We start from the raw sequence: 23,673 nt of genomic DNA on the forward strand, positions 1-23,673 counted from the left end.
AGAGCTGGTTTTCACAGGTTTCCCTTACCTTCGCGCTTGGTAAGAGGTGACCCAACCCCCTAGCCGCCCTGGCCCCGCCCCTCACGCTCCCGGCCCCGCCCCTCACGCCGCCAGCTGCTTGCGCCGCCGCAGTCTGCCGCGGTCCAGAGCGCCTGGGCTCCTGCGCGGCTTACACAGCTCTTGGCTCTAGACAGCGGCGCGGCGAGCCACGTGGATCGACTCTGGGCGCGCAGTCCTCTGGTGGTTTTAGCATCGACCGGGGCTTGCTGCGATTTCCCTCTTCTCTGTGATCACCCCGCCTCTGAGCTCCGTTCCCATGGCCGCCCTGGTGTTGGAGGACGGGTCGGTCCTGCGGGGCCAGCCTTTTGGGGCCGCTGTGTCGACTGCCGGGGAAGTGGGTAAGCAAGTCCGGGCTGGCTGCCGACCTCATCTGTCTCTCTGATGCCCCTCTCTGCCCAGCCTGCTCTGCTCAGACCCCGCCATTTTCCCGCCTGTACACCCCCTCCCCCGCCATTCCCTAGCCCGCTTCCCCCCACCTCCCCGTATCCCTACGGCCCAGGGGCATTCTCATCGCTCCGGGCAGTGCTCCGAAGGATGCCCTGCCTAAGCCCCAGCTCTGCCTCTTTCTTGCAGTGTTTCAAACCGGTATGGTCGGCTACCCCGAGGCCCTGACTGACCCTTCCTACAAAGCACAGATCTTAGTGCTGACATACCCCCTGATTGGTAACTACGGCATCCCCCCAGATGAAGTGGATGAGTTTGGGCTCAGCAAGGTAGCCAACACCAATGCTTGTTCTACATTCCTTTTCGAATCAGTAGCTATTAACTGTTAGTGAAGACACTGCCATTCCGCTAGTCATTCTGGAGAAAGCTGATACACACTGAAGTGCTAGACAGGCCCTGTGTGTGACTTGTTAGGTGCCTTGAGAGGCACAAAGTGCTGGACCAAGCCAGAGTCTGAGCTCCGATAAGTTTTTTGTGATGAGAGTTAAGCTTTAAGAGTGTATAATTTAATGGGAAAGAAATTGGAATACAGGGTCACACCCTTCTCAATGATAGTAAGTCCGAGTTTCCCTACCAAACCAATTAAGCTGATTATCATCTAAACCTGCTTTACTTACCTTGCCTCATTTTTTACCACTTTTCAGTAGAGTTCTTAACATGTAGATAAGAAAACAGTGTCCTTCTCAGTGAAGTTTTTCCTGTTCCTCTTCTGTTTGGAAACTAAGTTGCCCTCTGAGAGTTCAAGTAAAAAAAAAAACAAACCAACACAAGTTCATCATAGTCACCTAGCCTCAATGCAGTATTCCTCAAAACTCATTTTATTCTGATACTAGGCTTACTGAGCCTTTAATTCTTCATATGCTTTCACCACTCACCCTGACACTTGGGAGAAGACACTCTAGGTAAAAGACATGCCTGTTATTCCGGAAAGAACCACTCCTCATCACGACCTATGAATTCACTGTGTTCTAGTTTATGATGCATTATCTTGGTTAATTTATGTCAGTCTTCAGCTTTATCAACTCTAGATACAATGTCAAAGTTGAGTTTATACACTTGCAAAGTTGAGGCCCTGACAGAACCAAGATGAGTAAAGCCTCCAGGAGCCACAAACCCACCACTGATGCTTTTGCAGCATATATGCCATAAATGTATGTCCAAGTGCAGATTCGACCATCTAGCCATGGAGGGTTCTGCCAGACTAGCCTTCACATCCCTAAAGAACAGTCTCAACATTCATCTTTCTTAAACCTTCTACCAGTAAGCAGATGTAATTTAAATATGCCACTTCCTCCCCAATAAACAGCCTGTTTCTCTTAGTTATTATAAGCTTATGTATTGAGTAACAAATATGTTACTTTTAAAAATGATAATCCCTTATGGAGGGGGTGTAATAATCATGCCTAATATTCTACCCTGAGCCTTTATTTTTATTGAGTAAGGTGCTATGCCCCTTCCTGTTCTGTACTGTTTTTATCACACTCTGAGAATATGATCTTGGTATCTACACTACCTTAATTTTCTGCTTCCCTGAGTAGCAAATTAACATCCTGAAGACAAGACCTTGTCTATTCGTGCTCATGCTTGCCCCCCAGCATCTGTTATAATACCTGGTGTGAAGTGGGCCCTCTGTAAACTTCATTAACTACTATCATATGTCAGGTATCTGCTCTTGAGTTCAGAATTCTCTGATAAAGAAAAATGAACACATTGGTAATACAATGTAAATAGCAAGACAAGTGGAAGTAAAAGTGAACTTAGATGAATTCTAAGGAGGCACAGCTGCAGTAGGTGAGAATAGGGGTGACTTCATGGAAAAAGAGATTTAAAAAAACGGAGGGAAAAGGAAAATGTCCTTTCAGTTATCACTGTCATATCAGTGCCATCAGCCCCCCAGGTTCAGTGTTTCACGTGGGAGGCAGCATTGGTGATAAAAGGCAGAAGCATGAGGTACTTGGCTTGTTAAAGGAATGACAGGTCATTCACTGTGGCTGAAGTACAGGGTCCATGGCCCTCCAATGGGAAAAGATGGCTCGGGGAGTTATGTGGCCCTGGGCTCCTCACCGTCTCCTCCTTCCATCGACAGTGGTTTGAATCCTCGGGGATCCACGTGGCAGGACTGGTGGTGGGAGAGTGCTGTCCCACGCCCAGCCACTGGAGTGCCACCTGCACTCTGCACGAGTGGCTGCAACAGCGTGGCATACCCGGCCTGCAAGGTATGGTGCAGGCATTGCTGTGTCTGGGGGAACATAGGTACCCAGGTGGAAAGAATTAAGAGAAGTTCTCTGTGGACCCTTGGGACTTGAGTCCAGGCTTGTGATAGAATATACCTGATTTGAAAGGTTTAGACTGGGGGAAGGAACTGAGCTCTCACTCAGATGGGAAATTTCAAGCATGCAAAAGGAGAGAATAAGATAATGAATCCCCAGTTTCCTCAATTGAGGGCTAAACTTATTTCATCACCACTACTGCAACTTCTGGATTATTTTGGAGCAAATCTCAGATATGATATTGTTTCATCTTCCCAGAGTTCAATATCTATGAAAAAAGAACCCCTTGTAAAAACATGATGACAATAACACTGCCATATCTTTAAAAAATTAACAGTAATTCCTTAATATCAAATATCCAGGGAGTGTTTAAAATTTTTCCAGTTTTCTAAATTTTTTTTTTAAACCTGTTTGATAATATTCCTGTATTGTCATTTAGCATGTTCTTTTGTCCCTTGGTATTACCTTCTGTAAACAAATCTGGGGTGGTGGTTCAATTCAAATGTGATACTTGGAGGCAAGAATACTTCATGGTGGGGTCGTTCTGGAAGGACAGCCCAGGATTTTGATGCCCAGAGGACAGCTGTGGGTGACTCAGGCTCTAGAATTGAAGTCTTAACTTCCTGCATGACTGCACTGGGGAAGTTATCTCTCAGTCTGCTGTTTCAACAGGAGTTGACACTCGGGAGCTGACTAAGAAGCTGCGAGAGCAAGGGTCTCTGCTGGGCAAGTTGGTCCAGGATGGGACAGAACCTTCAACCCTGCCCTTCTTGGACCCCAATGCCCGCCCTCTGGTGCCGGAGGTCTCCACTAAGGTATAGAGATAGAGTGAAAGAGTGTTTCATGCTAAGCACAGTAGTTACACTGTGTCCAGACTGGTTGTAAACACTTGAGGGAGAACTGGAAAAGGCCTCTAGAGTACAGGTTGTGTGCATATTATACCTACTGTTCACAGCTGTCAACCATTTACTCCTCAGGTTCCACGGGTATTCAATGCAGGGGGTACCCCTCGGATCCTTGCTTTGGACTGTGGCCTCAAGTACAATCAGGTCCGATGCTTGTGCCAGCGTGGGGCAGAGGTCACTGTGGTACCCTGGGACCACACATTAGACAGTCAAGGTGAGTAGCTTGGGTCTGTACAAAGACCTCAGACAAGCAGCATGGGTGGATGATCTGGCCCTCGGTCCAGCTGCTGAAAGTCAGCATGAGTTGCAGAGAAGAAGGGGGAGAAAAGGGCTTTTGCTCTAACAGTGTGTCTCTCTAGTTGAATTATGGATTTTAATATCATCTTTTCTGCCCACTCCAGAGTATGAGGGTCTCTTCCTGAGTAATGGCCCTGGTGATCCCGCCTCCTATCCCAGCTTGGTATCCACACTGAGCCGTGTTTTATCTGAACCAAACCCCCGACCTATCTTCGGGATCTGTCTGGGACACCAGCTGTTGGCCTTAGCCATTGGGGCCAAGACTTACAAGATGAGGTGGGGACACAAGGGATGGGGAGTCTTGGGAATGAGAATAGAATAGAGTTGGTGTTTATTAGTGTTGAAATTGGACGGGGGCTGGTGAGAATCATGAGATCAGCCAGAGCTGGGTTTGGTGCAGGAGTGAAGGGAGGGTGAGAGGAGCCTGTGACTCAGGATATTTCTGCCTCCAGATACGGGAACCGAGGCCATAACCAGCCATGCTTGCTGGTGGGCTCCGGGCGCTGCTTTCTAACATCCCAGAACCATGGATTTGCTGTGGAAACAGACTCACTGCCAGCAAGCTGGCTTCCTCTCTTCACCAATGCCAATGATCACTCCAACGAAGGCATCGTACATGAGAGCCTGCCCTTCTTCAGGTGAGCCCACATGGTTCTGGCACAATGCCTGGATCTCTGCATCTCTGAATCTCTGAAGCCCACTGAGACTTGAAGATCAAAAAAGAAATCACAGCAGTGGGCCCCAGTCAGCCTTCCCACTACCCACCTTTGAGACCACCAGTGACAATGGCAGTCTTCACAATCCCCTCTCTTCAACAGTGTCCAGTTTCACCCAGAGCATCAAGCTGGCCCTTCAGATATGGAACTTCTTTTTGACATTTTTCTGGAAACTGTGAAAGAAGCTACAGCTGGGAACCCTGGGGGCCAGACAGGTAAGCACTTGAGTAGATATAGGTTGGGGCTCTAAGAACAGGCTCCAGGGTAGGCATAAGATGAATGTGCCTCAGGAAACTGAGAGGTGTTTGGGAGGTTAGGCGGGAGGGGTGGGAAGGCAACCAAGCCAAAGTGATTCATTCATGCTTCTTCCATTCAAAGGAACTCCAGAGTCACAAGTCCGGGTTCCTGGTCCTGCCTCTGCCACTCATTAGAGGCATGACTTGTTCTGGTTTCTTCCGTAAAGTGAGGGGTTAATCTAGATGATCTCTCAGGTCTTATTCAACTCTATGTATTGTCTTTCTTTGCCTCCATAGTTCGAGAGCGGCTGGCTGAGCGCCTCTGTCTCCCTGGGATTCCCACCCCAGGCTCTGGGCTTACAGCACCACGAAAGGTTCTGATTCTGGGCTCAGGGGGCCTCTCCATCGGCCAGGCCGGCGAGTTTGACTACTCAGGCTCTCAGGTAAAGTGCGTCCATTGCTGCCCCTCTGGGTGTGTGGCCTTCAGGATGAATAGGGCTTAGGCATGAACATTGGTTATAGGGAAGAAGTGACCCAAGCAAACTGGGGAATACACAGAAAGATGAGAAGTGAGTTATTAGGGACTGAGAGTCCAGGAAAGGGAGAAGAGGAAGAGAAATGCTGGTCTGAGACCAAAAGTCTTGCTTCTCTAGTCAAGGCTGATATGCCACCTTTATCCCCTTAGGCGATCAAGGCCCTGAAGGAGGAAAACATTCAGACATTGCTGATCAACCCTAACATCGCTACCGTGCAGACCTCACAGGGGCTGGCGGACAAGGTCTATTTCCTCCCCATAACACCTCACTACGTAACCCAGGTATGACTCAGGCGAGGCTGGACTGCAGAGAGGATCCACATGGGCCAGGCGATCCTGTGTCAATTCTGTGATCCGCTCCCTAACCCCAGGGTCTCAGTGCCTGTTACTCCTCCCTCCTCCCCCAGGTGATACGTAATGAGCGCCCAGATGGTGTGTTACTGACTTTTGGGGGCCAAACAGCTCTGAACTGTGGTGTGGAGCTGACCAAGGCTGGGGTGCTCGCTCGGTATGGAGTCCGGGTCCTGGGCACCCCTGTGGAGACCATTGAGTTGACTGAGGATCGGCGTGCCTTCGCCTCCAGGATGGCAGAGATTGGAGAGCACGTGGCCCCCAGCGAGGCAGCGAATTCTCTTGAGCAGGTTCAAGGGCTGGTGGGGGTAGATAGGCGGCGTTTCCTTGACAGCATATTTTCTCTGGACCCAGGAGCCCTCTGCACAACACGCAGTCAAGACCTAATCTGTTTATTCATCTGTGCTCATTGCAGGCCCAGGCAGCTGCTGAGAGACTGGGGTACCCTGTGCTGGTGCGCGCAGCCTATGCCTTGGGTGGCCTGGGCTCTGGCTTTGCCTCTAACAAAGAGGAGCTGTCTGCTCTCGTGGCCCCAGCTTTTGCCCATACCAGCCAAGTGCTGGTAGACAAGTCCCTGAAAGGATGGAAGGAGATTGAGTATGAGGTGGTGAGAGACGCCTATGGCAACTGTGTCACGGTGAGTGATGGGGGAGAGGCAGTCGTGTAAGGCAGCGTGAGCTGTTGTAAGAGCCCTGGCAGGGCTGAGGTCTTTGAGAGTTCGGTGTCCTCACACCCAGGATGAGCGCCTCTCCAGAGGCAATAGGACCCTGGGATGCAGCCTCCTGCCCCTCCTTACTCCGTATGGCAGTGACCTCATGGGCCCCTCCCTTCACAGGTGTGTAACATGGAGAACCTAGACCCGCTGGGTATCCACACCGGGGAGTCCATCGTGGTGGCTCCAAGCCAGACGCTAAATGACAGGGAGTACCAGCTACTGAGGCAGACAGCCATCAAGGTGACTCAGCACCTCGGAATCGTCGGGGAGTGCAACGTGCAGTACGCCCTGAACCCTGAGTCTGAGCAGGTGAGACTCCAGGCCATGGGGCTGATACTCTAGCTGCTGGAGCACCATCTGTAATTTGGGGGCCTCTAGGCCAAGAAGCCTTTTAACCCTCCAGGCCCTGGAGCAGAAGCTAGGATTATTTTTGATAGGATTAGGGCTTTATTGTCCTGCCTTTCTGAGACCTCTCCTTTCTGAGGCCTGCTAGGCCAGTTATCTAGTCACTCTGTCTTTGTTCTTTGGCTTTGCAGTACTACATCATTGAAGTGAATGCCAGGCTCTCTCGCAGCTCTGCCCTAGCCAGTAAGGCCACAGGCTACCCATTGGCCTATGTGGCAGCCAAGCTGGCTTTAGGCATCCCTCTGCCAGAACTCAGGTACAGGCATTGGGAAGAGATGGGGTGGGGGGTGGGGGTGAGATCGTGGGAGTTGGAAAAAATAAAAACGTTTATGGGACAAGGAATAGGAAAAGGACATTGGCCTGGGTGTGGGTAGGAGAACGCTATCTGCAAGCTCACCATTTACATCTCCTGCTCTGTCCTCCTGGCAACCCCATGTGATGGCCCTCAGGAATTCGGTGACAGGCGGAACAGCAGCCTTTGAACCCAGTCTGGATTACTGTGTGGTGAAGATTCCTCGCTGGGACCTCAGCAAGTTCCTCCGCGTCAGCACAAAGATTGGGAGCTGCATGAAGAGCGTGGGTGAGAGACACATCCCAAGAGACCCCTCCCCAGATCACCTCACAGGGTCCCACACGTCCCAAGAACCTAGACTGTCATAGAGTCAGCTCCCTGGCATATCCTTTCAGCTCTTGTATGAGCAACTTCTTGTGAGCGGTTTCTCAGAACTAATAGGGACATTTCCAACTAAGATAGCGGTTCTCCCCAGGGGCGAGGATCCAAGGCATCTGGAAATCCATACACACGCTGCCTCCACTCCCCAGATGGCATGTCAGAAATCTTGGAATGGGGTGATAGCCATCAGACTCTTAACTCTTGTGTTACAAATGAGTAAGCAGGTACCCACAGAAGGAAAGTGTCTGGCTGAGTAGAGGGCAGAGCCAAGAGCTGAAAACTGGATCTGTTGCTAGTTGCATGTTCCTCTGTTACACTGTGTTACCTGTCATGGGTGAGACCAGTTCCATGAAACTCTACTCACAGTGTTTCATAGCATTTTGCCTTTGGCCTCATCCCCAGGCTGTTAAGGCCAGTGACAATTTGTTCTCCATGGTTTTTAAATACCGATGTTTCAAAGAAATGACTGCTGTTTACTGTGAACTCTTCTAAGGCCAAGTCAGTGGCAGCCATGCCAAGTGTATCTCCTCTGGGCACTTCCTGCCATGGTCACTAAATTAAATTTAAAAAAATAATAATAATTAATTGATCTGATGGTGCTGGGTCTTAGTTGCAGCATGCAGGGTCTTTCTTTAGTTGTAGCATGCAAACTCTGTTGCATCACATGGGATCTCTAGTTCCCTAACCAGGGGTCAAACCAAGGCCCCCTGCATTGGGAGCATGGAGTCTTAACTACTGGACCACTGGGGAAATCCCTCAAATGTTTTTCAATACAATGTTTAAGATCAGAGCAAGATGTAAGAGAAATTTCATAGAAACAGAGACAATTAGTAATGAATGGATACGATGGTCAGCCTCTTGGCAGTGTTAAGAATGCTGTAATTGAGTTAGTACGCTTCCTTACAGTGACCCTTTCTTTAAGTTCCCTTAGTTTGTCCTCCACAACATTTCTACTAAAACAAGCATGTGCACGTACCAAGCTGCTACCAGCTAAGGATAATAGCTTTTTACTGTGCTCCAAATTTCCATTAACAGCAATAGTAGCCTTTAAACTTGTAAGTCTAAGCTCAGATATTACTTGATTTTTAGAAATCTTACAAAACTGCCAAGTTGTTCCTTCTGGAGATGAATTTCTGTTATGTGAAAATTATAATAAACATGGGAACGAAGCCATAAATTGTAGCTAAGAGAAGTGGATTGAAAATAGGACAATCAAAAAGATTGATTCCTAGATGAGAGATTTAAGTATTTTACATTTGAGTATTCTTGGAATTTGATCTTCTTTCGTAACTTTTTGTAACTTTTATTATACAAGTAAGATGCGTGAATCATTGAGAAATAAGAAAAGGTAGTTTTACCAAAGAAATCACCTATAATCTTATCACACAGACATAAATTTGGGGATTTATATGATTCTAGGATTTTTCTAGGCTTGCATGTGAGCGCATTGGGTTTCTCTTTTACCCAGGGTAAAAACTTTTATAATATAACCACATTACAAAGAAATTGAACAAAATTGCTCATCCTCTTCCTTAACACTACCAGTACCAGCTTGATGTTTTTGAAAATTTTTTTAAAGAAACATATTAGAATTGTAAATAGAAAAATACATTTGGTAAGAGATATTTGAAGACTCTAGGGTAAATTGTCAGAGGACATGAACAAACTTTATTGATGAGGAAATCAATAAGCAGGGCTGGGTGTAGGGGGGAAGTTTTCTCTTAGTAGTTAGAAGAAATCTAGTTAAAATGAGAGAATTATTTTTCCTTGTTGGCAAAAGTTGTTTTAAATGATTATACACTCTTCTTAAAAGATTGGTTAAATTTATATTGGGTTGGCCAAAAGCTTCATTCAGCATTTTTATAATAGCTTATGGAAAAAGCTAAACAAACATTTTGGCCAACCCAATACTTTGTATTATAAAGCACAAACTTCTACAAAGCAATTAATACTTATCAAGGGCCAGAAAACTTACCTTGCATATTGCCTATGCACTTCTGAAAATATATCCTCAGGAGATAAACTAAATCCCAGACAGCATTACCACCTTATTTACAGTGATGAACACTTCAAAGCTAAATGTCCTTCAGTGAGTGAGCAGTCACTTTATGGTAAATCATACAAGAGTTAAACTGCTGGTAACAAAGTCACACACTAATGTGGGAAAAGCTCACAATGAGGGGAAAAGCAGGATAAATGTTTATGTAAACTATAATCTTGTATAAAACATTTGGAAGAAGTACTCTAGAGTGGTAGTTGGAAATATGATTAACTCTGAGTGGATTCAAAGAGTAATGGGATCATCTTACTACCCAGACTTTTAAAAAGTTTTAAAGGATGAGCCAGATCCCAGATTACATCATCACAATGTGAATAAAGGAAACCAAATAAATGGATAACCATCAGTGATTGGGCCTCTGTGATTGTTCCAGTATCCACATGAAAATGGTAGGGAGAAAAACCTACAAGTGTAAGATAAGATTCTCAATGAAACACCACTGTGGGCTTGAGAACCTCCCAGAGATTTGACAACAATTTTGCTAGAACTACCAACATTCTGGGCATCACCAGTGCCCCCTGGCCCTCAATCCTCACATCATATTCCTCCAGGTGAAGTCATGGGCATTGGGCGTTCTTTTGAGGAGGCCTTCCAGAAGGCTCTGCGCATGGTGGATGAGAACTGCGTGGGCTTTGATCACACGGTCAAGCCTGTCAGTGATATGGTAAGTGGCTCCCCTACCCGTGACAGCACTCAAAATGTACCCTGCTTCTTCTCTGTGTCCCCAGCCCCCAAGCTTGTTACCAGTAATACTAGCACCAGTCACTAGTGGACTTTGCTGTGTTTTCACTTTGCTGAGAATTCTGTGGTTTCATTTCTCTTTATTATGGGGATGTATCATTAGACTTGTTTCTATAGGTGAGGAAGCTGAAGCTTAGCTTGTCTGCCCTCTCCCCATTAGGAGTTGGAGACTCCAACAGACAAGCGCATCTTCGTGGTGGCAGCAGCCCTGTGGGCTGGCTACTCAGTGGATCGCCTTTATGAACTCACTCGCATCGACCGCTGGTTCTTGCACCGGATGAAGCGGATCATAGCACACACCCAGCTGCTGGAGCAACATCGTGGACAACCTTTGCCCCCAGACCTGCTGCATCAGGCCAAGCGCCTTGGCTTCTCAGACAAGCAGATTGCCCTCGCGGTCCTCAGGTCAGGGATGGTGGGAGGACCTCAGGCTGAGAACCTGGGGCAGAGAACCTTTGTACTCCTGAGGGGCCCTCAGGAGGAAAAGTGTGGAGGGGGGATGTTGGAGGCCATTGCCCTTCATCCCTGGGATTTTCCTCTCTGATCCCTCTCTTGGATCTCTGCCCTCTGCTGGGGCCATTCCCCACTCCCATGGTCTATATTTTTGACCCTTCTCCTTTAGCACAGAGCTGGCTGTTCGCAAGCTGCGTCAGGAACTAGGGATCTGCCCAGCAGTGAAGCAAATTGACACAGTTGCAGCTGAGTGGCCGGCCCAGACAAATTACTTGTACCTGACATACTGGGGCACCACCCATGACCTCAGCTTTCGAACACCTCATGTCCTGGTCCTTGGCTCTGGCGTCTACCGTATCGGCTCCAGCGTCGAGTTTGACTGGTGTGCTGTGGGCTGCATCCAGCAGCTCCGAAAGGTCTCCAAGCTCGTCTTTCATATGGTTCCCTCTGCTGTACTGATCAGCTTCCGCAGCCGCCTTCCACCCATACTTGATCCTGGCACTTTCTATTCATTGCTGCGCCTCACATCTATCATAGGGCTTTAATGGGGTTGGGGGTCCCTTAGGCTGTCCTGTGCCCTACATGTGGTTCCTCTCCAGGACTCCGTGTCTACTTTTCCAGTACCTTCCCTCCCGAGGCAGGCGTCCTGTACAGCAATTTCAGAGACAGCCAAGGCAGTACTCTCTGAAGTAGGGACTTGGGCTTCCTTTCCTCATGCTGTCCACCCACCTGATTGCTGAATATCCTTCCCCTCCTATTGCAGATGGGGTATAAGACCATCATGGTGAACTACAACCCAGAGACAGTCAGCACCGACTACGACATGTGTGACCGACTCTACTTTGATGAAATCTCTTTTGAGGTGAGACGGGTTAAGGCTGCCTGTGAGCCTGGGTGGCCCGTCAGGTAGGAGTGGCTGGCAAACCTCAGACTCTTTGGAACTTGTGAGGTTTGAGGAGGTTTGGGTGAAGAATGAAGGGCAGTGAGCAAGAAGGCTCAGGCCCCTGACCCTATCTGTTAACCACCACCTGTTTCTCCTCCTTTACTGCAGGTGGTGATGGACATCTATGAGCTGGAGAACCCTGAAGGTGTGATCCTGTCCATGGGCGGGCAGCTGCCCAACAACATGGCCATGGCTTTGCATCGGCAGCAGTGTCGGGTTCTGGGCACCTCCCCAGAAGCCATTGACTCAGCTGAGAACCGTTTTAAGTTCTCCCGGCTCCTCGACACCATTGGTATCAGCCAGCCTCAGTGGAGGGAGCTCAGTGACCTAGAGGTGGGCTGAGGCCTGGGTGGGGGCTGGAGGCCAGATGGCATCATGGGTGAGTGCGTGCAACACAGCTAAGCTCCCTGTGCCCTTAGTCTGCTCGCCAGTTCTGCCAGACCGTGGGGTACCCCTGTGTCGTGCGCCCCTCCTATGTGCTGAGCGGTGCTGCTATGAACGTGGCCTACACCGATGGGGACTTGGAGCGCTTCTTGAGCAGTGCAGCAGCTGTCTCCAAGGAGCACCCCGTGGTCATCTCCAAGTTCATCCAGGAGGCCAAGGTGGGAGGCTGCAGATGAGTCTCTGAAAGCAGTCTTTCAGCCACGGAGGCAATTCCCCTGTCTCTGATCTGGGAAGGACAGGTTGTGCCAGGGCTCTTAAAAGCAGGGAAGCTTCCTGCAGGGGCAAGTGAGAGAAGGAAATGGCCCTTGCTGTTCACCATCTTGCCCTGTGCACCTTGCCCCACTAGGAGATTGACGTGGATGCTGTGGCTTGTGATGGTGTGGTGGCAGCTATCGCCATCTCTGAACATGTGGAGAATGCAGGTGTGCATTCAGGTGATGCCACACTGGTGACCCCACCGCAGGACATCACTGCCAAAACTCTGGAGCGGATCAAAGCCATTGTGCATGCCGTGGGCCAGGAGCTGCAGGTCACAGGACCCTTCAATCTGCAGCTCATTGCCAAGGTAGTGAGAGGGGGCTACAGAAAGGGACCCGAGGACTGTGGTGCCTTTTTGTTCTGTGCTGGCCACTGTGCTGGGGAACCCTCATTGGGGGAGGAGAGCTGGAGGGGTGGGGTCACATCTCAGGCCCGCAATATTTATGACAGTCAACCTGCCCCCTGTCCTGGGTTGATGACCCACAGAACGATGAATGAGGGGAAGACCTGATTCAGTGGGGTGGTGTCATAAGCCCACTTGCAGAAGGCCTGATCAAACTCTGTCTGCCCAGGACGACCAGCTGAAAGTCATTGAATGCAACGTGCGTGTGTCTCGCTCCTTCCCCTTCGTCTCCAAGACACTAGGTGTGGACCTAGTAGCCTTGGCGACACGGGTCATCATGGGGGAAGAAGTGGAGCCTGTGGGACTCATGACTGGCTCTGGAGTTGTGGGGGTGAAGGTAAGGAAGACTGAAGCCCCAGGTTAGCGGTCAGCAGGGAGGCAGATAGGAGGGAGTTCACCTGCTGCCTGAGCTGTGTGACCATTGCCATATAAAGCGAGCACCTCCTGTGGGCAAGGCCTTGCTGGGTGGTCAGGGCAATAAGATGGCCCTCTTCCCTGAAGAGCGTCCACTCTAGTGATGGGAGGCAAGAGAAGTCAGGTCCCAAACAGCTTGTTTCTAGAATAGCGTGTGATAAACCTGCAGAGTAGAGACCAAAACGAAATGCTCAAGGAGGTGCCACATCCATAGAGGGTGACCGGGGAAGGTTCAAGAAAAGAGGTGGTGTTTGGACTGAGCCTTGGAGTATAGTCAAGATTTGAGATTTGCCGAGCTTGTTGAGGAATATTCCAAGGCCAGGGAGTAGCCTCGTGGAGGCCAAGGGAAGTGCAAGCATGTTTGAGAAGTAGCCAACGATTGGCGGGTTCATGTAGGGCAGCACAGGGAAGGCTCACCCTGTCTGTCTGGAGAAGGCCAAGAGAGGGGATCATTGCCAGCCCTCCTGGTGCAGGGATGTGGGCTGCTCTCACCTCCTGCTCCCTCAGGTGCCCCAGTTCTCATTCTCCCGCCTGGCGGGGGCTGACGTGGTGCTGGGTGTGGAGATGACCAGTACCGGGGAAGTGGCTGGCTTTGGGGAGAGCCGCTGCGAGGCCTACCTTAAGGCCATGCTCAGCACTGGTTTTAAGATCCCCAAGAAGAACATTTTGCTGACCATTGGCAGCTATAAGGTAAGAACCCACACGGGGGGTGGTAGGGTGGAGGGTAGGGTGGGCCCTGAAGAGGTCAGAGGGGGCAGGTACAGATGGCCATGGTTCCCTGGGCCAGGGCTAACTTGAAGTGGAAGACAGGAGAAACACAACCTCATCCTCCCTTCTTCAGAACAAAAGTGAGTTGCTCCCAACTGTGAGGCTGCTGGAGAGCCTGGGCTACAGCCTCTACGCCAGCCTGGGCACCGCTGACTTCTACACAGAGCATGGCGTCAAGGTATGGGGTGCCCCCTCCCCCTCCCACCCAACCCTGCCACTGCCCACCCTGAGATGTGAGAGCACATGGGATTCTCTCCCTGTTTCCCTGCTTTTCATATCATTGTAAAATGAATCATCTGTTCCACGTAGAATAGTAGAGTATACAGAAAACGAGAGAAAAAAATCCCTCGTGATCTCTCCACCACTGTTAACATTCTGGCATATTTCCCTCCGTAATTCCCTCTCTGTGTATTGTGGGAGCTCCATATTGCAGAATCCTTGGTAACCATAATGTAGAGATTTTCCAGTCAAGAAAAATGCTTTGCCTGCAGCAAAGTGAAATGGCCTGGTCCCCCTCCTGTGGGTCCTCAGTTTCTTCCTCATGGGCTCCTGGGCCACCTCCCCCTGCCTTCAGGCTGGCCCCCTGGCCCCCTACCAGGCTTAGGTTGCTCTGGTCTTATCTCTGGGCCACAGGTGACGGCTGTGGACTGGCATTTTGAAGAGGCAGTGGATGGAGAGTGCCCACCACAGCGAAGCATCTTAGAGCAGCTCGCTGAGAAAAACTTTGAGCTCGTGATTAACCTGTCTATGCGTGGGGCCGGGGGCCGGCGTCTTTCTTCCTTTGTCACCAAGGGCTACCGCACGCGGCGCCTGGCCGCTGACTTCTCCGTACCCCTCATCATTGATATCAAGTGCACCAAACTGTTTGTGGAGGTAACTGAGACCCCAGGCACTGGGACTGGGGCAGCCAGTGTCAGCAAGGGAGGAGGCAGAAGTGAGCATGCTCTGGGGCTGGGGAATCTCTGCATGGAGCGGCCTCGCTAGTCATCAAGCTTTGTGGCTGCAAACAGAGAAGATAGATGTAGAGAGGCAGAAGCCTGGTTTATGGGAAAACCCAAGCCCCATCTGCAGCTCCCAGGCTGCCCTTCAATCTTTGCTGACCCTGATTTTTCACCTGTAGGCGCTGGGACAGATCGGACCAGCCCCTCCTTTGAAGGTGCACGTTGACTGCATGACCTCCCAGAAGCTTGTGCGGCTACCTGGTAAGTGCATCTCAGGAGAGAACCTGGCTCCTGGACACCAGTAGGGGCTGCGGTGAAGGACAGCCATGGGGCCCACTCCACCCTGGACTGTTCAGAGTGGGAAGGGCCCAGAATCTTCCTCGCTCTGAGCTCTTTATTCTCCAAACACGATGCCCCTGACTGAGAGCTTCTCCACCTCTCACTGGTGTCAGTCGCTGCTTGTTTTCCTACCTTGATGCCCTTCGAGTCTCTGACTCTCCCTCCAACCTGCTGCCTGTGTGTTCTCCCAGGACTGATCGACGTCCATGTGCACCTGCGGGAACCAGGGGGGACACACAAGGAGGACTTTGCCTCGGGTACAGCTGCTGCCCTCGCCGGGGGTGTCACCATGGTGTGTGCCATGCCTAATACCCGGCCCCCCATCACCGACGCCCCTGCCCTGGCCCTGGCGCAGAAGGTGAGCTCCAGTCCTGCTTCCTGGTGACCACATCCCCCACCTCCCTGTACCCTGCTCCCTCTACCCACTCCCCAGGGGCCAGGCCATGGGAGCCAGACTGGCACAGGTGCTGATGGGCCCTATCTCGAATGTATCCCTTCCAGCTGGCAGAGGCCGGCGCCCGCTGCGACTATGCCTTATTCCTCGGAGCCTCGTCAGAAAATGCAGGGACCCTGGGCACCGTGGCTGGGTCTGCTGCGGGGCTGAAGCTCTACCTCAACGAGACCTTCTCTGAACTGCGGCTGGACAGTGTGGTCCAGTGGATGGAGGTAGGGGGTGGGCGGGGGAGGGGCCAGCCAGCCAGTACCCCTGGTTTGAGGGCCCCCTCACAGCAGGCTTCGGCAGTGTGAGTCAGGAGCCCCGCGAGGGCTCAGGCACTGCAGGGTCCTGGAACCTTCTTCCTGTCCCCAGCACTTCGAGACATGGCCCTCCCACCTCCCCATCGTGGCCCACGCTGAGCGGCAGAGTGTCGCAGCCATCCTCATGGTGGCCCAGCTGACCCAGCGCTCGGTGCACATCTGTCACGTGGCACGGAAGGAGGAGGTGAGAGCCCCAGAGGCGCCCCAGTGGCTTTCCCAGTGACTCCAGGTGATCAGGATGGTCCTTGAAGGCAGGGGCGGCTCAGCATGCCTGCCCCATGATTTTCCAGGAGGGGAGGTTGGCTGTGGGGACTGTGCAGGTCAGGGCCTTGAGGGACGCTCCCCTCCTCGAGGTCTCCCTGCTCTCCCCCAGATCCTGCTGATTAAAGCGGCAAAGGCGCAGGGGCTGCCGGTGACCTGTGAGGTGGCACCCCACCATCTGTTCCTGAGCCGTGATGACCTGGAGCGTCTGGGGCGCGGGAAGGGGGAGGTTCGGCCCGAGCTTGGCTCCCGGGAAGACGTAGAAGCCCTATGGGAGAACATGGCCGTCATCGACTGCTTTGCCTCCGACCACGGTGAGAGGGCCCGGGACGTACCCCCTGGCCCAGGGGATCTGGGTCAGGACCTTGGGCTCCATGGTGCCTGGGCTTGGTCTGGGTGGGACTCCAACCAAGTTCCTGGTCTGTCATAGGCGCTTGATAGGTATTTACTGAGAGAATGAATGAGCAAACAAGGAATGAGAGAATCTGGGTGGAAGGTGTGCGCCCTGAAGATGGCAGCAGTCCCAGCTTCCCTGTCTTCAGATTCCCAGGAAAAGCTAGAGTCAGGGTTGGTAGCGAGGCCCTTCCTGGTGGCGTGTGTGACTCCCCAGGCGTGGAGGCCACTGTTCTGAGGGTGGTGCTCTCTCCCCCAGCCCCCCACACCATGGAGGAGAAGTGTGGGCCCCGGCCTCCCCCCGGCTTCCCAGGGCTGGAGACCATGCTGCCCCTGCTGCTGACGGCAGTGAGCGAGGGCCGGCTCAGCCTGGACGACGTGCTGCAGCGACTGCACCACAACCCTCGGCGCATCTTCCACCTGCCCCCCCAGGAGGACACCTATGTGGAGGTGTGGGGTGGGGCTGGGGACGGGTGGGGCTCTTCTGACCCCCCCTCAGGAGGACATCTATGTGGAGGGGTGGGGCCAGGGGCGGGTGGGCATCTCCAGTCCTGGGAGAGGGTGCACATGGCGCCCGTGTCCAGCATGACCCATGACTCTGGCAGGTGGATCTGGAGCATGAATGGACAGTCCCCAGCCACATGCCCTTCTCCAAGGCCCACTGGACACCCTTTGAAGGGCAGAAGGTGAAGGGCACTGTCCGCCGTGTGGTCCTGCGCGGGGAGGTGGCCTATATTGACGGGCAGGTACGTGTGTGGCCCAGGCCTGGGCAGTCGTGACCTACTGGGTGCCGTTCTCTTCCCACCCCAGCAGGTCTGCATGGTCCCACTACCCCTCCAGGCACAGGTCCCCGGGGCATCTTTTCTGCTTGCCAGCTTCCAACTCTTGCCTGCCTGGCTCACTTGTCCTCCCTGCCTTCTGTCCACAGGTGCTGGTGCCACCGGGCTACGGACAGGACGTCCGCAAGTGGCCACAGGGTGCTGTTCCGCAGCTCACGCCCTCGGCCCCGGCTGCCAGTGAGCTAACCACGGTAATTTTCAGGGCTGGGTGGTGGGCATGGGGGTATAGTCAGGGGCAGTTTATAAACAGCACAAACGTTTTAATTGGTGGTTCAGGGGCAATGGAAGGTTCATCACTTAACAGTTAAAATCCTCACCACCTACCCTGTCTACTGCAAATTAACTCTCAATTTAGGAGGCTTCCTGCGGGAAATACTAATCCATTAACCCAACCAGAGAGAAATCTCGAAGAGGCCATTGGCCCACTCCCACTGGGGGCAGCTCAGTGAGAGAGCAGGTTGAGGGGACATGATGGAGTGGACAGGAGGCAGTTTGGCTTTTCTTGAGGGACTGAACTTGAGGAGGGTCATGTCACTACCTGGTGTTGTCTCTCCAGACCCCGGAGAGGCCCCGCCGCAGCGGCCCAGCACTCCCCGATGGCCGCTTCCACCTACCTCCCCGGATCCACCGAGCCTCCGACCCAGGTTTGCCAGGTAAGAGAAAGATCCTGTGACTCAGAGGGTGGGGCCGCCTGAACCTAGACACGTGTAGGGATAGGTTCCTCTTCCCTGTAGTGTCCCAGGTGGCCCGAGTTTGGGGGTTCTTTGGCCTCAGAGCTATTCCAGTCCCTCCGTCCATTTCCCTTATCCTTCCTACCGCCCCAATCCTCATCTGACCCCCTGTGCCCCCCTGTGCCTAAATCAGCCCACCCAGTGTGAGGTAGGCATCCCTCAGCCTCTTCTCACAGGCCCTTTTTTGTCATGGGCAGCTGTGTTCCTCCGCCCGGGAGCTGGGACCCCATGGGGCAGCAGAGCGTGGGGTAAAATCCAGGTTGTCGGTTGCTGTGGGCCTGGCCGCCCCCCTTGCCTAGGATCCCTTTGCTAGCTGGGAGGGTCCCGGGAGGGCACCGCTGATCACACCCAACAGTCCCTGTGGGAAATCATGGGTCCGTGCCCAGGGCTGCCACCCTTGCCCTCAGCTAACCTCCTGCCGCTACCGTGGTGTGAGCTGGTTTAACACAGACACTGTGATCCAGAGTCCCGGGAAGCCGGGGCTCTTCACACACCCCAGGTGCAGGTTTACATCTGTCTTGTCGCCCTGTTTGTAGCTGAGGAGCCAAAGGAGAAGACCTCCCGGAAGGCAGCTGAGCCAGGTGAGAGACTTCCCTGAGCACATGCTTGCTCACCTTTGGGGACCTCTCTGATCTGGCCTGGGTAGGAGGAGCCCTCTGACCAGACTCTTCTGCCACGCCCCTCACTCTGCAGAGCTGATGGGAACCCTTGATGGCATCTGCTACCCTCCACCACCAGTACCTAGACAGGCGTCACCCCAGAACCTGGGGACCCCTGGCCTGCTGCACCCCCAGACCTCACCCCTGCTGCACTCACTAGTGGGCCAACATATCCTGTCCGTCCAGCAGTTCACCAAGGATCAGGTGCCTGGGGGAGGGAGGAGGGGGCCACCCGGAGCTGTGAGGATCTGGAGAGCTGGGGCCAGGAGCCCTGGGGGCCACACCCTTTCCAGCTGACTCGGGATCTTTCTCAGATGTCTCACCTGTTCAACGTGGCACACACGCTGCGCATGATGGTACAGAAGGAGCGGAGCCTCGACATCCTCAAGGTCAGGGTCAGGGCTGAGGATGCAGGCCCAGTGGGCAGGGCTCCATAAGTAGTCAGAGGGGTCTCCCTCCCCCACCTTGGGTTCCCCCATGGGAGTCCACACCCTCCATAGGTAAGCCCTGCACTGATGGTCCTGCTGCTCTAGGCCGCCTCCGTGGTGGCCCTCTTCTGATCAGTATGCAGCTGACCTGTGAGCCCTGAGTGCCAGTACACGGGCACAGTAACCCAGTCCATTGGTTGATACTGATGTCTTTGTGGGAGAGAACTGGGTATTTCCTCTCCCAGAGAACAAACGTCTCATTCAGACGCTTAACAGAAGCTTTTTGGAGGCAGACCTTTAGCTCACAGGAACACATTGTTGGAGATGCCGGGGCTCCAACAGGTCACAGGGAGGCTTCGGGGAAGGGTTTTCTCGGCACCCCTCTAGCACACATTGATGAAGCAGGCAGCAGCCCACGTGCTCCCCGGAATGGACACAGCTACACACACACACATGCATCTTGCCTCCCAGGGGAAGGTGATGGCCTCCATGTTCTACGAGGTGAGCACGCGGACCAGCAGCTCCTTTGCAGCAGCCATGGCCCGGCTCGGGGGCGCCGTGCTCAGCTTCTCCGAAGCCACGTCCTCCGTCCAGAAGGGCGAGTCCTTGGCTGACTCGGTGCAGACCATGAGCTGCTACGCCGACGTCGTCGTGCTGCGGCACCCCCAGCCCGGGGCGGTGGAGGTGAGGCTGGCCTCTGCGCCAGCGCAGGATCGACTGGGCGGGGCCCACAGACACTTCCTGTAACTGCAGGGCTCAGGTGGGGCCAGATGGGTGAGGGGACCCAGGAGAAGGGGACTGCGGCGGGGAGTGGGGGTCCCTGAGACTCAGAAGAATTAATTCTCCTTCCTTGTCCCCGTGTCACAGCTGGCAGCCAAGCACTGCCGGAGGCCAGTGATCAACGCAGGGGACGGGGTTGGAGAGCACCCTACCCAGGCCTTGCTGGACATCTTCACCATCCGGGAGGAGCTTGGGACGGTCAACGGCATGACAGTAAGGGTGCAGGCGGGGCTCGGAGGCCTGCCCTGGGACAGTCTGGAGAGGGAGGCAGGTGGGAAGCAGTTTCTGCATTTCAGGGCCTGTTGCATCAAGGAGGCCTCCATTCTGGTCCTGAGGCTGAAAGGTTCAAAATGGGAGTGGGGGAGTGCTCAGTCTGGGGCCCTCCTGGTGACAGGCTGCCCCCCACCCCCACCCGCTCCCTGCGCAGATCACGATGGTGGGCGACCTGAAGCATGGCCGCACCGTGCATTCGCTGGCCTGCCTGCTCACCCAGTACCGCGTCAGCCTGCGCTACGTGGCGCCCCCTAGCCTGCGCATGCCCCCTGACGTGCGGGCCTTCGTGGCCTCCCGTGGCACCAAGCAGGTCAGGCCCTGGGAGGCCTCCCGTGGAGGGGTGGGGAGGGACGTGGCTTGGACGGCACCACGCTCACCCGGGCCGGGCCTCACCGTCTAGGAGGAATTTGAGAGCATCGAGGAGGCGCTGCCGGACACCGACGTGCTCTACATGACGCGCATCCAGAAGGAGCGCTTCGGCTCCACCCAGGAGTATGAAGCAGTAAGTGCGAAGCGGGGAGGAGCAGCCTGGGGTGTGGCTGCTGGCATTCCAGACTAGCAGCCCCTCGGTTGTGATAACTGCCTCCCGGGACTGGCGGTGGGGGCCCAGGCTCCGTGTAGCCACCACGGCCCTGAGGTGCTTACGGGGGCTCCTCCCTTCCCACAGTGCTTTGGCCAGTTCATCCTCACTCCGCACATCATGACCCGGGCCAAGAAGAAGATGGTGGTGATGCACCCAATGCCCCGTGTCAATGAGATCAGGTGATCTGGAATCAAGATTGGGGCTGTGCTTGGGGGCATGGGGGCGGGGGCCTGCACTCAGTCCAGTTCAGGCTGTCTTGGGACGGGCAGTAACTCTTCCTTCTCTTGCAGTGTGGAGGTGGACTCAGATCCCCGAGCTGCCTACTTCCGCCAGGCAGAGAACGGCATGTACATCCGCATGGCTCTATTGGCCACTGTGCTGGGCCGCTTCTAGGGCCCTCTGCTCAGGCCCAGCTGCTGGGGATGGGATCTCGTGCCCTCCACAGAGGCTGCACCCTTACTTGCTGCTCTGGGGCATCCAGATAGGCCTTGTGCTCAGATGCACACATGTGGGGACCACGCTTCAGACACTGGACTGGACTGGAGCTATCTAGCATGGAGGTGGGGCCGCAGGGGTTGGGGCCCAATCAGCCGGTCTCCCTTCTTGCACCTCAAATCTGTATAGTTACTTTTCCACTGACTTAATAAAGCAGCTGAGCTGCCTCTGCTTCTTGCTTCCTTGAGTGTATCCTGGCTTTAGCAGAGGATGCTAAGTCCAATACGCAGAGCTTTCTTCTAGAAAATGAGAAGCATTTCTCAAATACAAGAGCACCTTGCTGGGCAAGCCCCTCTTCTGGTCAGGGGAGCAGGCAGGCCCTAATTTTCAGAGTGGTGGCCCTTGGAGGTTCTGGGCAGGAACACACCATTCTCTCGGTGCTGCTGAGGCCTGTGCGCCACTGATCCACATCTGGCCCTCCTTCCTCCATTCAGGTGCATGAGTCATGGGGAATGGAGTGCTGAGCATCTGGGCCCTGATGGTGAGGTTCATTCTCCTCTAGGCCAGCGGTCCCCAACCTTCTTGGCACCAGGGACCACTGATTTCATGGAAGACAATTTTCCTATAGTTGGGGGTGGAGGGGTGGGGACGGTTTCAGGATGATTCAGGCATATTACATTTATTGTGTACTTTAATGCCACCAGTCAAGAAGGTACTGGTCCATGACCAGGAGTCTGGGAGCCCCTGCTGAAAGCCTTTATTCTCCTCTGCTCTGGTCAGTCGTCTCCTCAGGGGCTCAGGTGACCACTGCATCCTCAGAACCTCAGCTGCCATCCCTGGGAGGAGCACCACACACACACACACACACACACACACACCCCAACCTCCAACCCCAGCCCACCCCCACAACCTACTCTCCCTGGGAGACCACCTCGCTGGATTTTTTAGGCTGGACTAGGCCAGGGGCGCTGAGGCACCCTTTGGCTGGGGAACCCTGGGCTAGGTGGGTTGGGGAAGTGTGTGAACTCTTCCAATCCATGAACTTCAGTAGCATTAGAGAAATTTCTGGATCCAACAGGCTCACTTAGCACCCTCTGGGTACAAAGCACCATGTGCAGTAGGAGTATAAGGACAAACAAGGTAGTTATCACCCTCAACTTTGAGGCCTCTTAGATAGTGAGGCATCCAATGACTTCTACAGATTGAATTGGCACATGATGGTCCAAACTGCTCTAATGTTCAGGAAGAACCTGCTTTGGGAAAAGAGCTGTTAGCAAGTTTCAGAGATGGGAAACGGAGACAGAACTCATTTTTTGGAAACTTAGCACAAGCAGGAATTTTTCCACCTTCTCATTTAATCCTATGCTAAACTTCCAACCATTTACAGATGCAGACATGCTTAGAAAAGGTGGCTTGACCAAAGTCATATCGCTTGTAGTCATGTATCAGGACCACTTGACTTCACACCCACTTTTCTAATAAAAAGGAAAAAGTTATTTCAGGCTTCCAGGGCATCCAAAGGCAATAGGAGAGACAAGTCACACAAATCTAAGCTCCCAGAGAATAACTCTAAGGCATGTGTGGCAAGCTGGTTCTCAGAAGAGAGACCAGCCCAACTGTCCTGGAGTCAGAAAGGCCCACAGAGCTGGGGTTCGGGCTGGTTCCTGAGGAGGGGCAAGCTTTGGCAGGTGGATGGGAGGAGAGTGAAGAATCTTACTTTCTTGAATGTAGCAGTGGCAGTTCAGAGAATGTACTGGACCCAGCAGAACCTTTCTGCTCTGTACTGTCAAAAGTTGAGAGTCTGATGAGCCACACTGAGAGGTTTGCAGGTAGATTCCCACAGAAATAGGAGTTTATAGCCATGGGCACTGTTTGAAGAACGAAGGGACTGGATATAACACCATCTGTTTGTCTGGGGCACTGAGCTGTCTCCAGTCCCCCTAATGTTAACCCTTCCCAGGCTCTTTAAACCCCTGACCCTGATGAGTTCTCCCTCGGGTACCTGGAGGACCTGGTTGGTTGGAAAGGAGAGTATCCATTTAGAATGCTTCTACTCCTTTCGAGAACTTCAGTTACTCTTTGTAGGCTATTCGGACAAATCAGAGATTATTTTCCCAAGTACCGGGGACTCTGTCACACACAGATTCCCACGACTCAGTGCAGCT

The 23,673-nt window shown here is 53.2% G+C and overlaps 1 protein-coding gene across 4 annotated transcripts; it reads left to right on the top strand.

Annotated features, from left to right (window-relative positions):
- The first annotated feature begins 122 nt into the window (after positions 1-122).
- CAD (carbamoyl-phosphate synthetase 2, aspartate transcarbamylase, and dihydroorotase) lies at positions 123-21,750 on the top strand. 4 transcript variants are annotated; one of them, XM_061155022.1, is made up of 45 exons: positions 124-398; positions 634-773; positions 2,591-2,720; positions 3,447-3,589; positions 3,752-3,893; positions 4,081-4,252; positions 4,429-4,614; positions 4,795-4,907; positions 5,226-5,371; positions 5,614-5,745; positions 5,871-6,104; positions 6,230-6,451; positions 6,650-6,838; positions 7,066-7,190; positions 7,384-7,514; positions 10,218-10,330; positions 10,568-10,812; positions 11,030-11,276; positions 11,624-11,722; positions 11,912-12,136; positions 12,223-12,405; positions 12,594-12,812; positions 13,078-13,245; positions 13,830-14,012; positions 14,164-14,268; positions 14,724-14,963; positions 15,211-15,292; positions 15,562-15,728; positions 15,872-16,036; positions 16,179-16,310; positions 16,500-16,701; positions 17,040-17,230; positions 17,386-17,526; positions 17,709-17,810; positions 18,176-18,272; positions 18,548-18,598; positions 18,887-18,931; positions 19,044-19,213; positions 19,324-19,398; positions 19,909-20,121; positions 20,305-20,430; positions 20,645-20,800; positions 20,891-20,992; positions 21,158-21,252; positions 21,364-21,750. In XM_061155022.1, exons 1-45 carry the CDS (start codon positions 317-319, stop codon positions 21,464-21,466), a joined length of 6,729 nt encoding a protein of 2,242 aa, XP_061011005.1. In that variant the 5' UTR covers positions 124-316; the 3' UTR covers positions 21,467-21,750. The 4 variants fall into 4 exon arrangements, with proteins under 4 accessions (XP_061011008.1, XP_061011005.1, XP_061011006.1 ...); XM_061155023.1 differs by lacking the exon at positions 18,548-18,598; XM_061155024.1 differs by lacking the exon at positions 12,223-12,405.
- Positions 21,751-23,673: the final 1,923 nt, after the last annotated feature.

The sequence above is a fragment of the Dama dama genome, chromosome 11 (genome assembly GCF_033118175.1).
Source record: "Dama dama isolate Ldn47 chromosome 11, ASM3311817v1, whole genome shotgun sequence".
NCBI lineage: Eukaryota > Metazoa > Chordata > Mammalia > Artiodactyla > Cervidae > Dama > Dama dama.

Coding starts and splice junctions, on each gene's coding strand:
- CAD (XM_061155022.1), top strand. CDS start 317: ATGGCCGCCCTGGTGTTGGAGGACGGGTCGGTCCTGCGGGGCCAGCCT. Junction 7,191..7,383: donor ATCCCTCTGCCAGAACTCAG/GTACAGGCATTG, acceptor GATGGCCCTCAG/GAATTCGGTGACAGGCGGAA. Junction 15,293..15,561: donor GAAGCTTGTGCGGCTACCTG/GTAAGTGCATCT, acceptor GTGTTCTCCCAG/GACTGATCGACGTCCATGTG.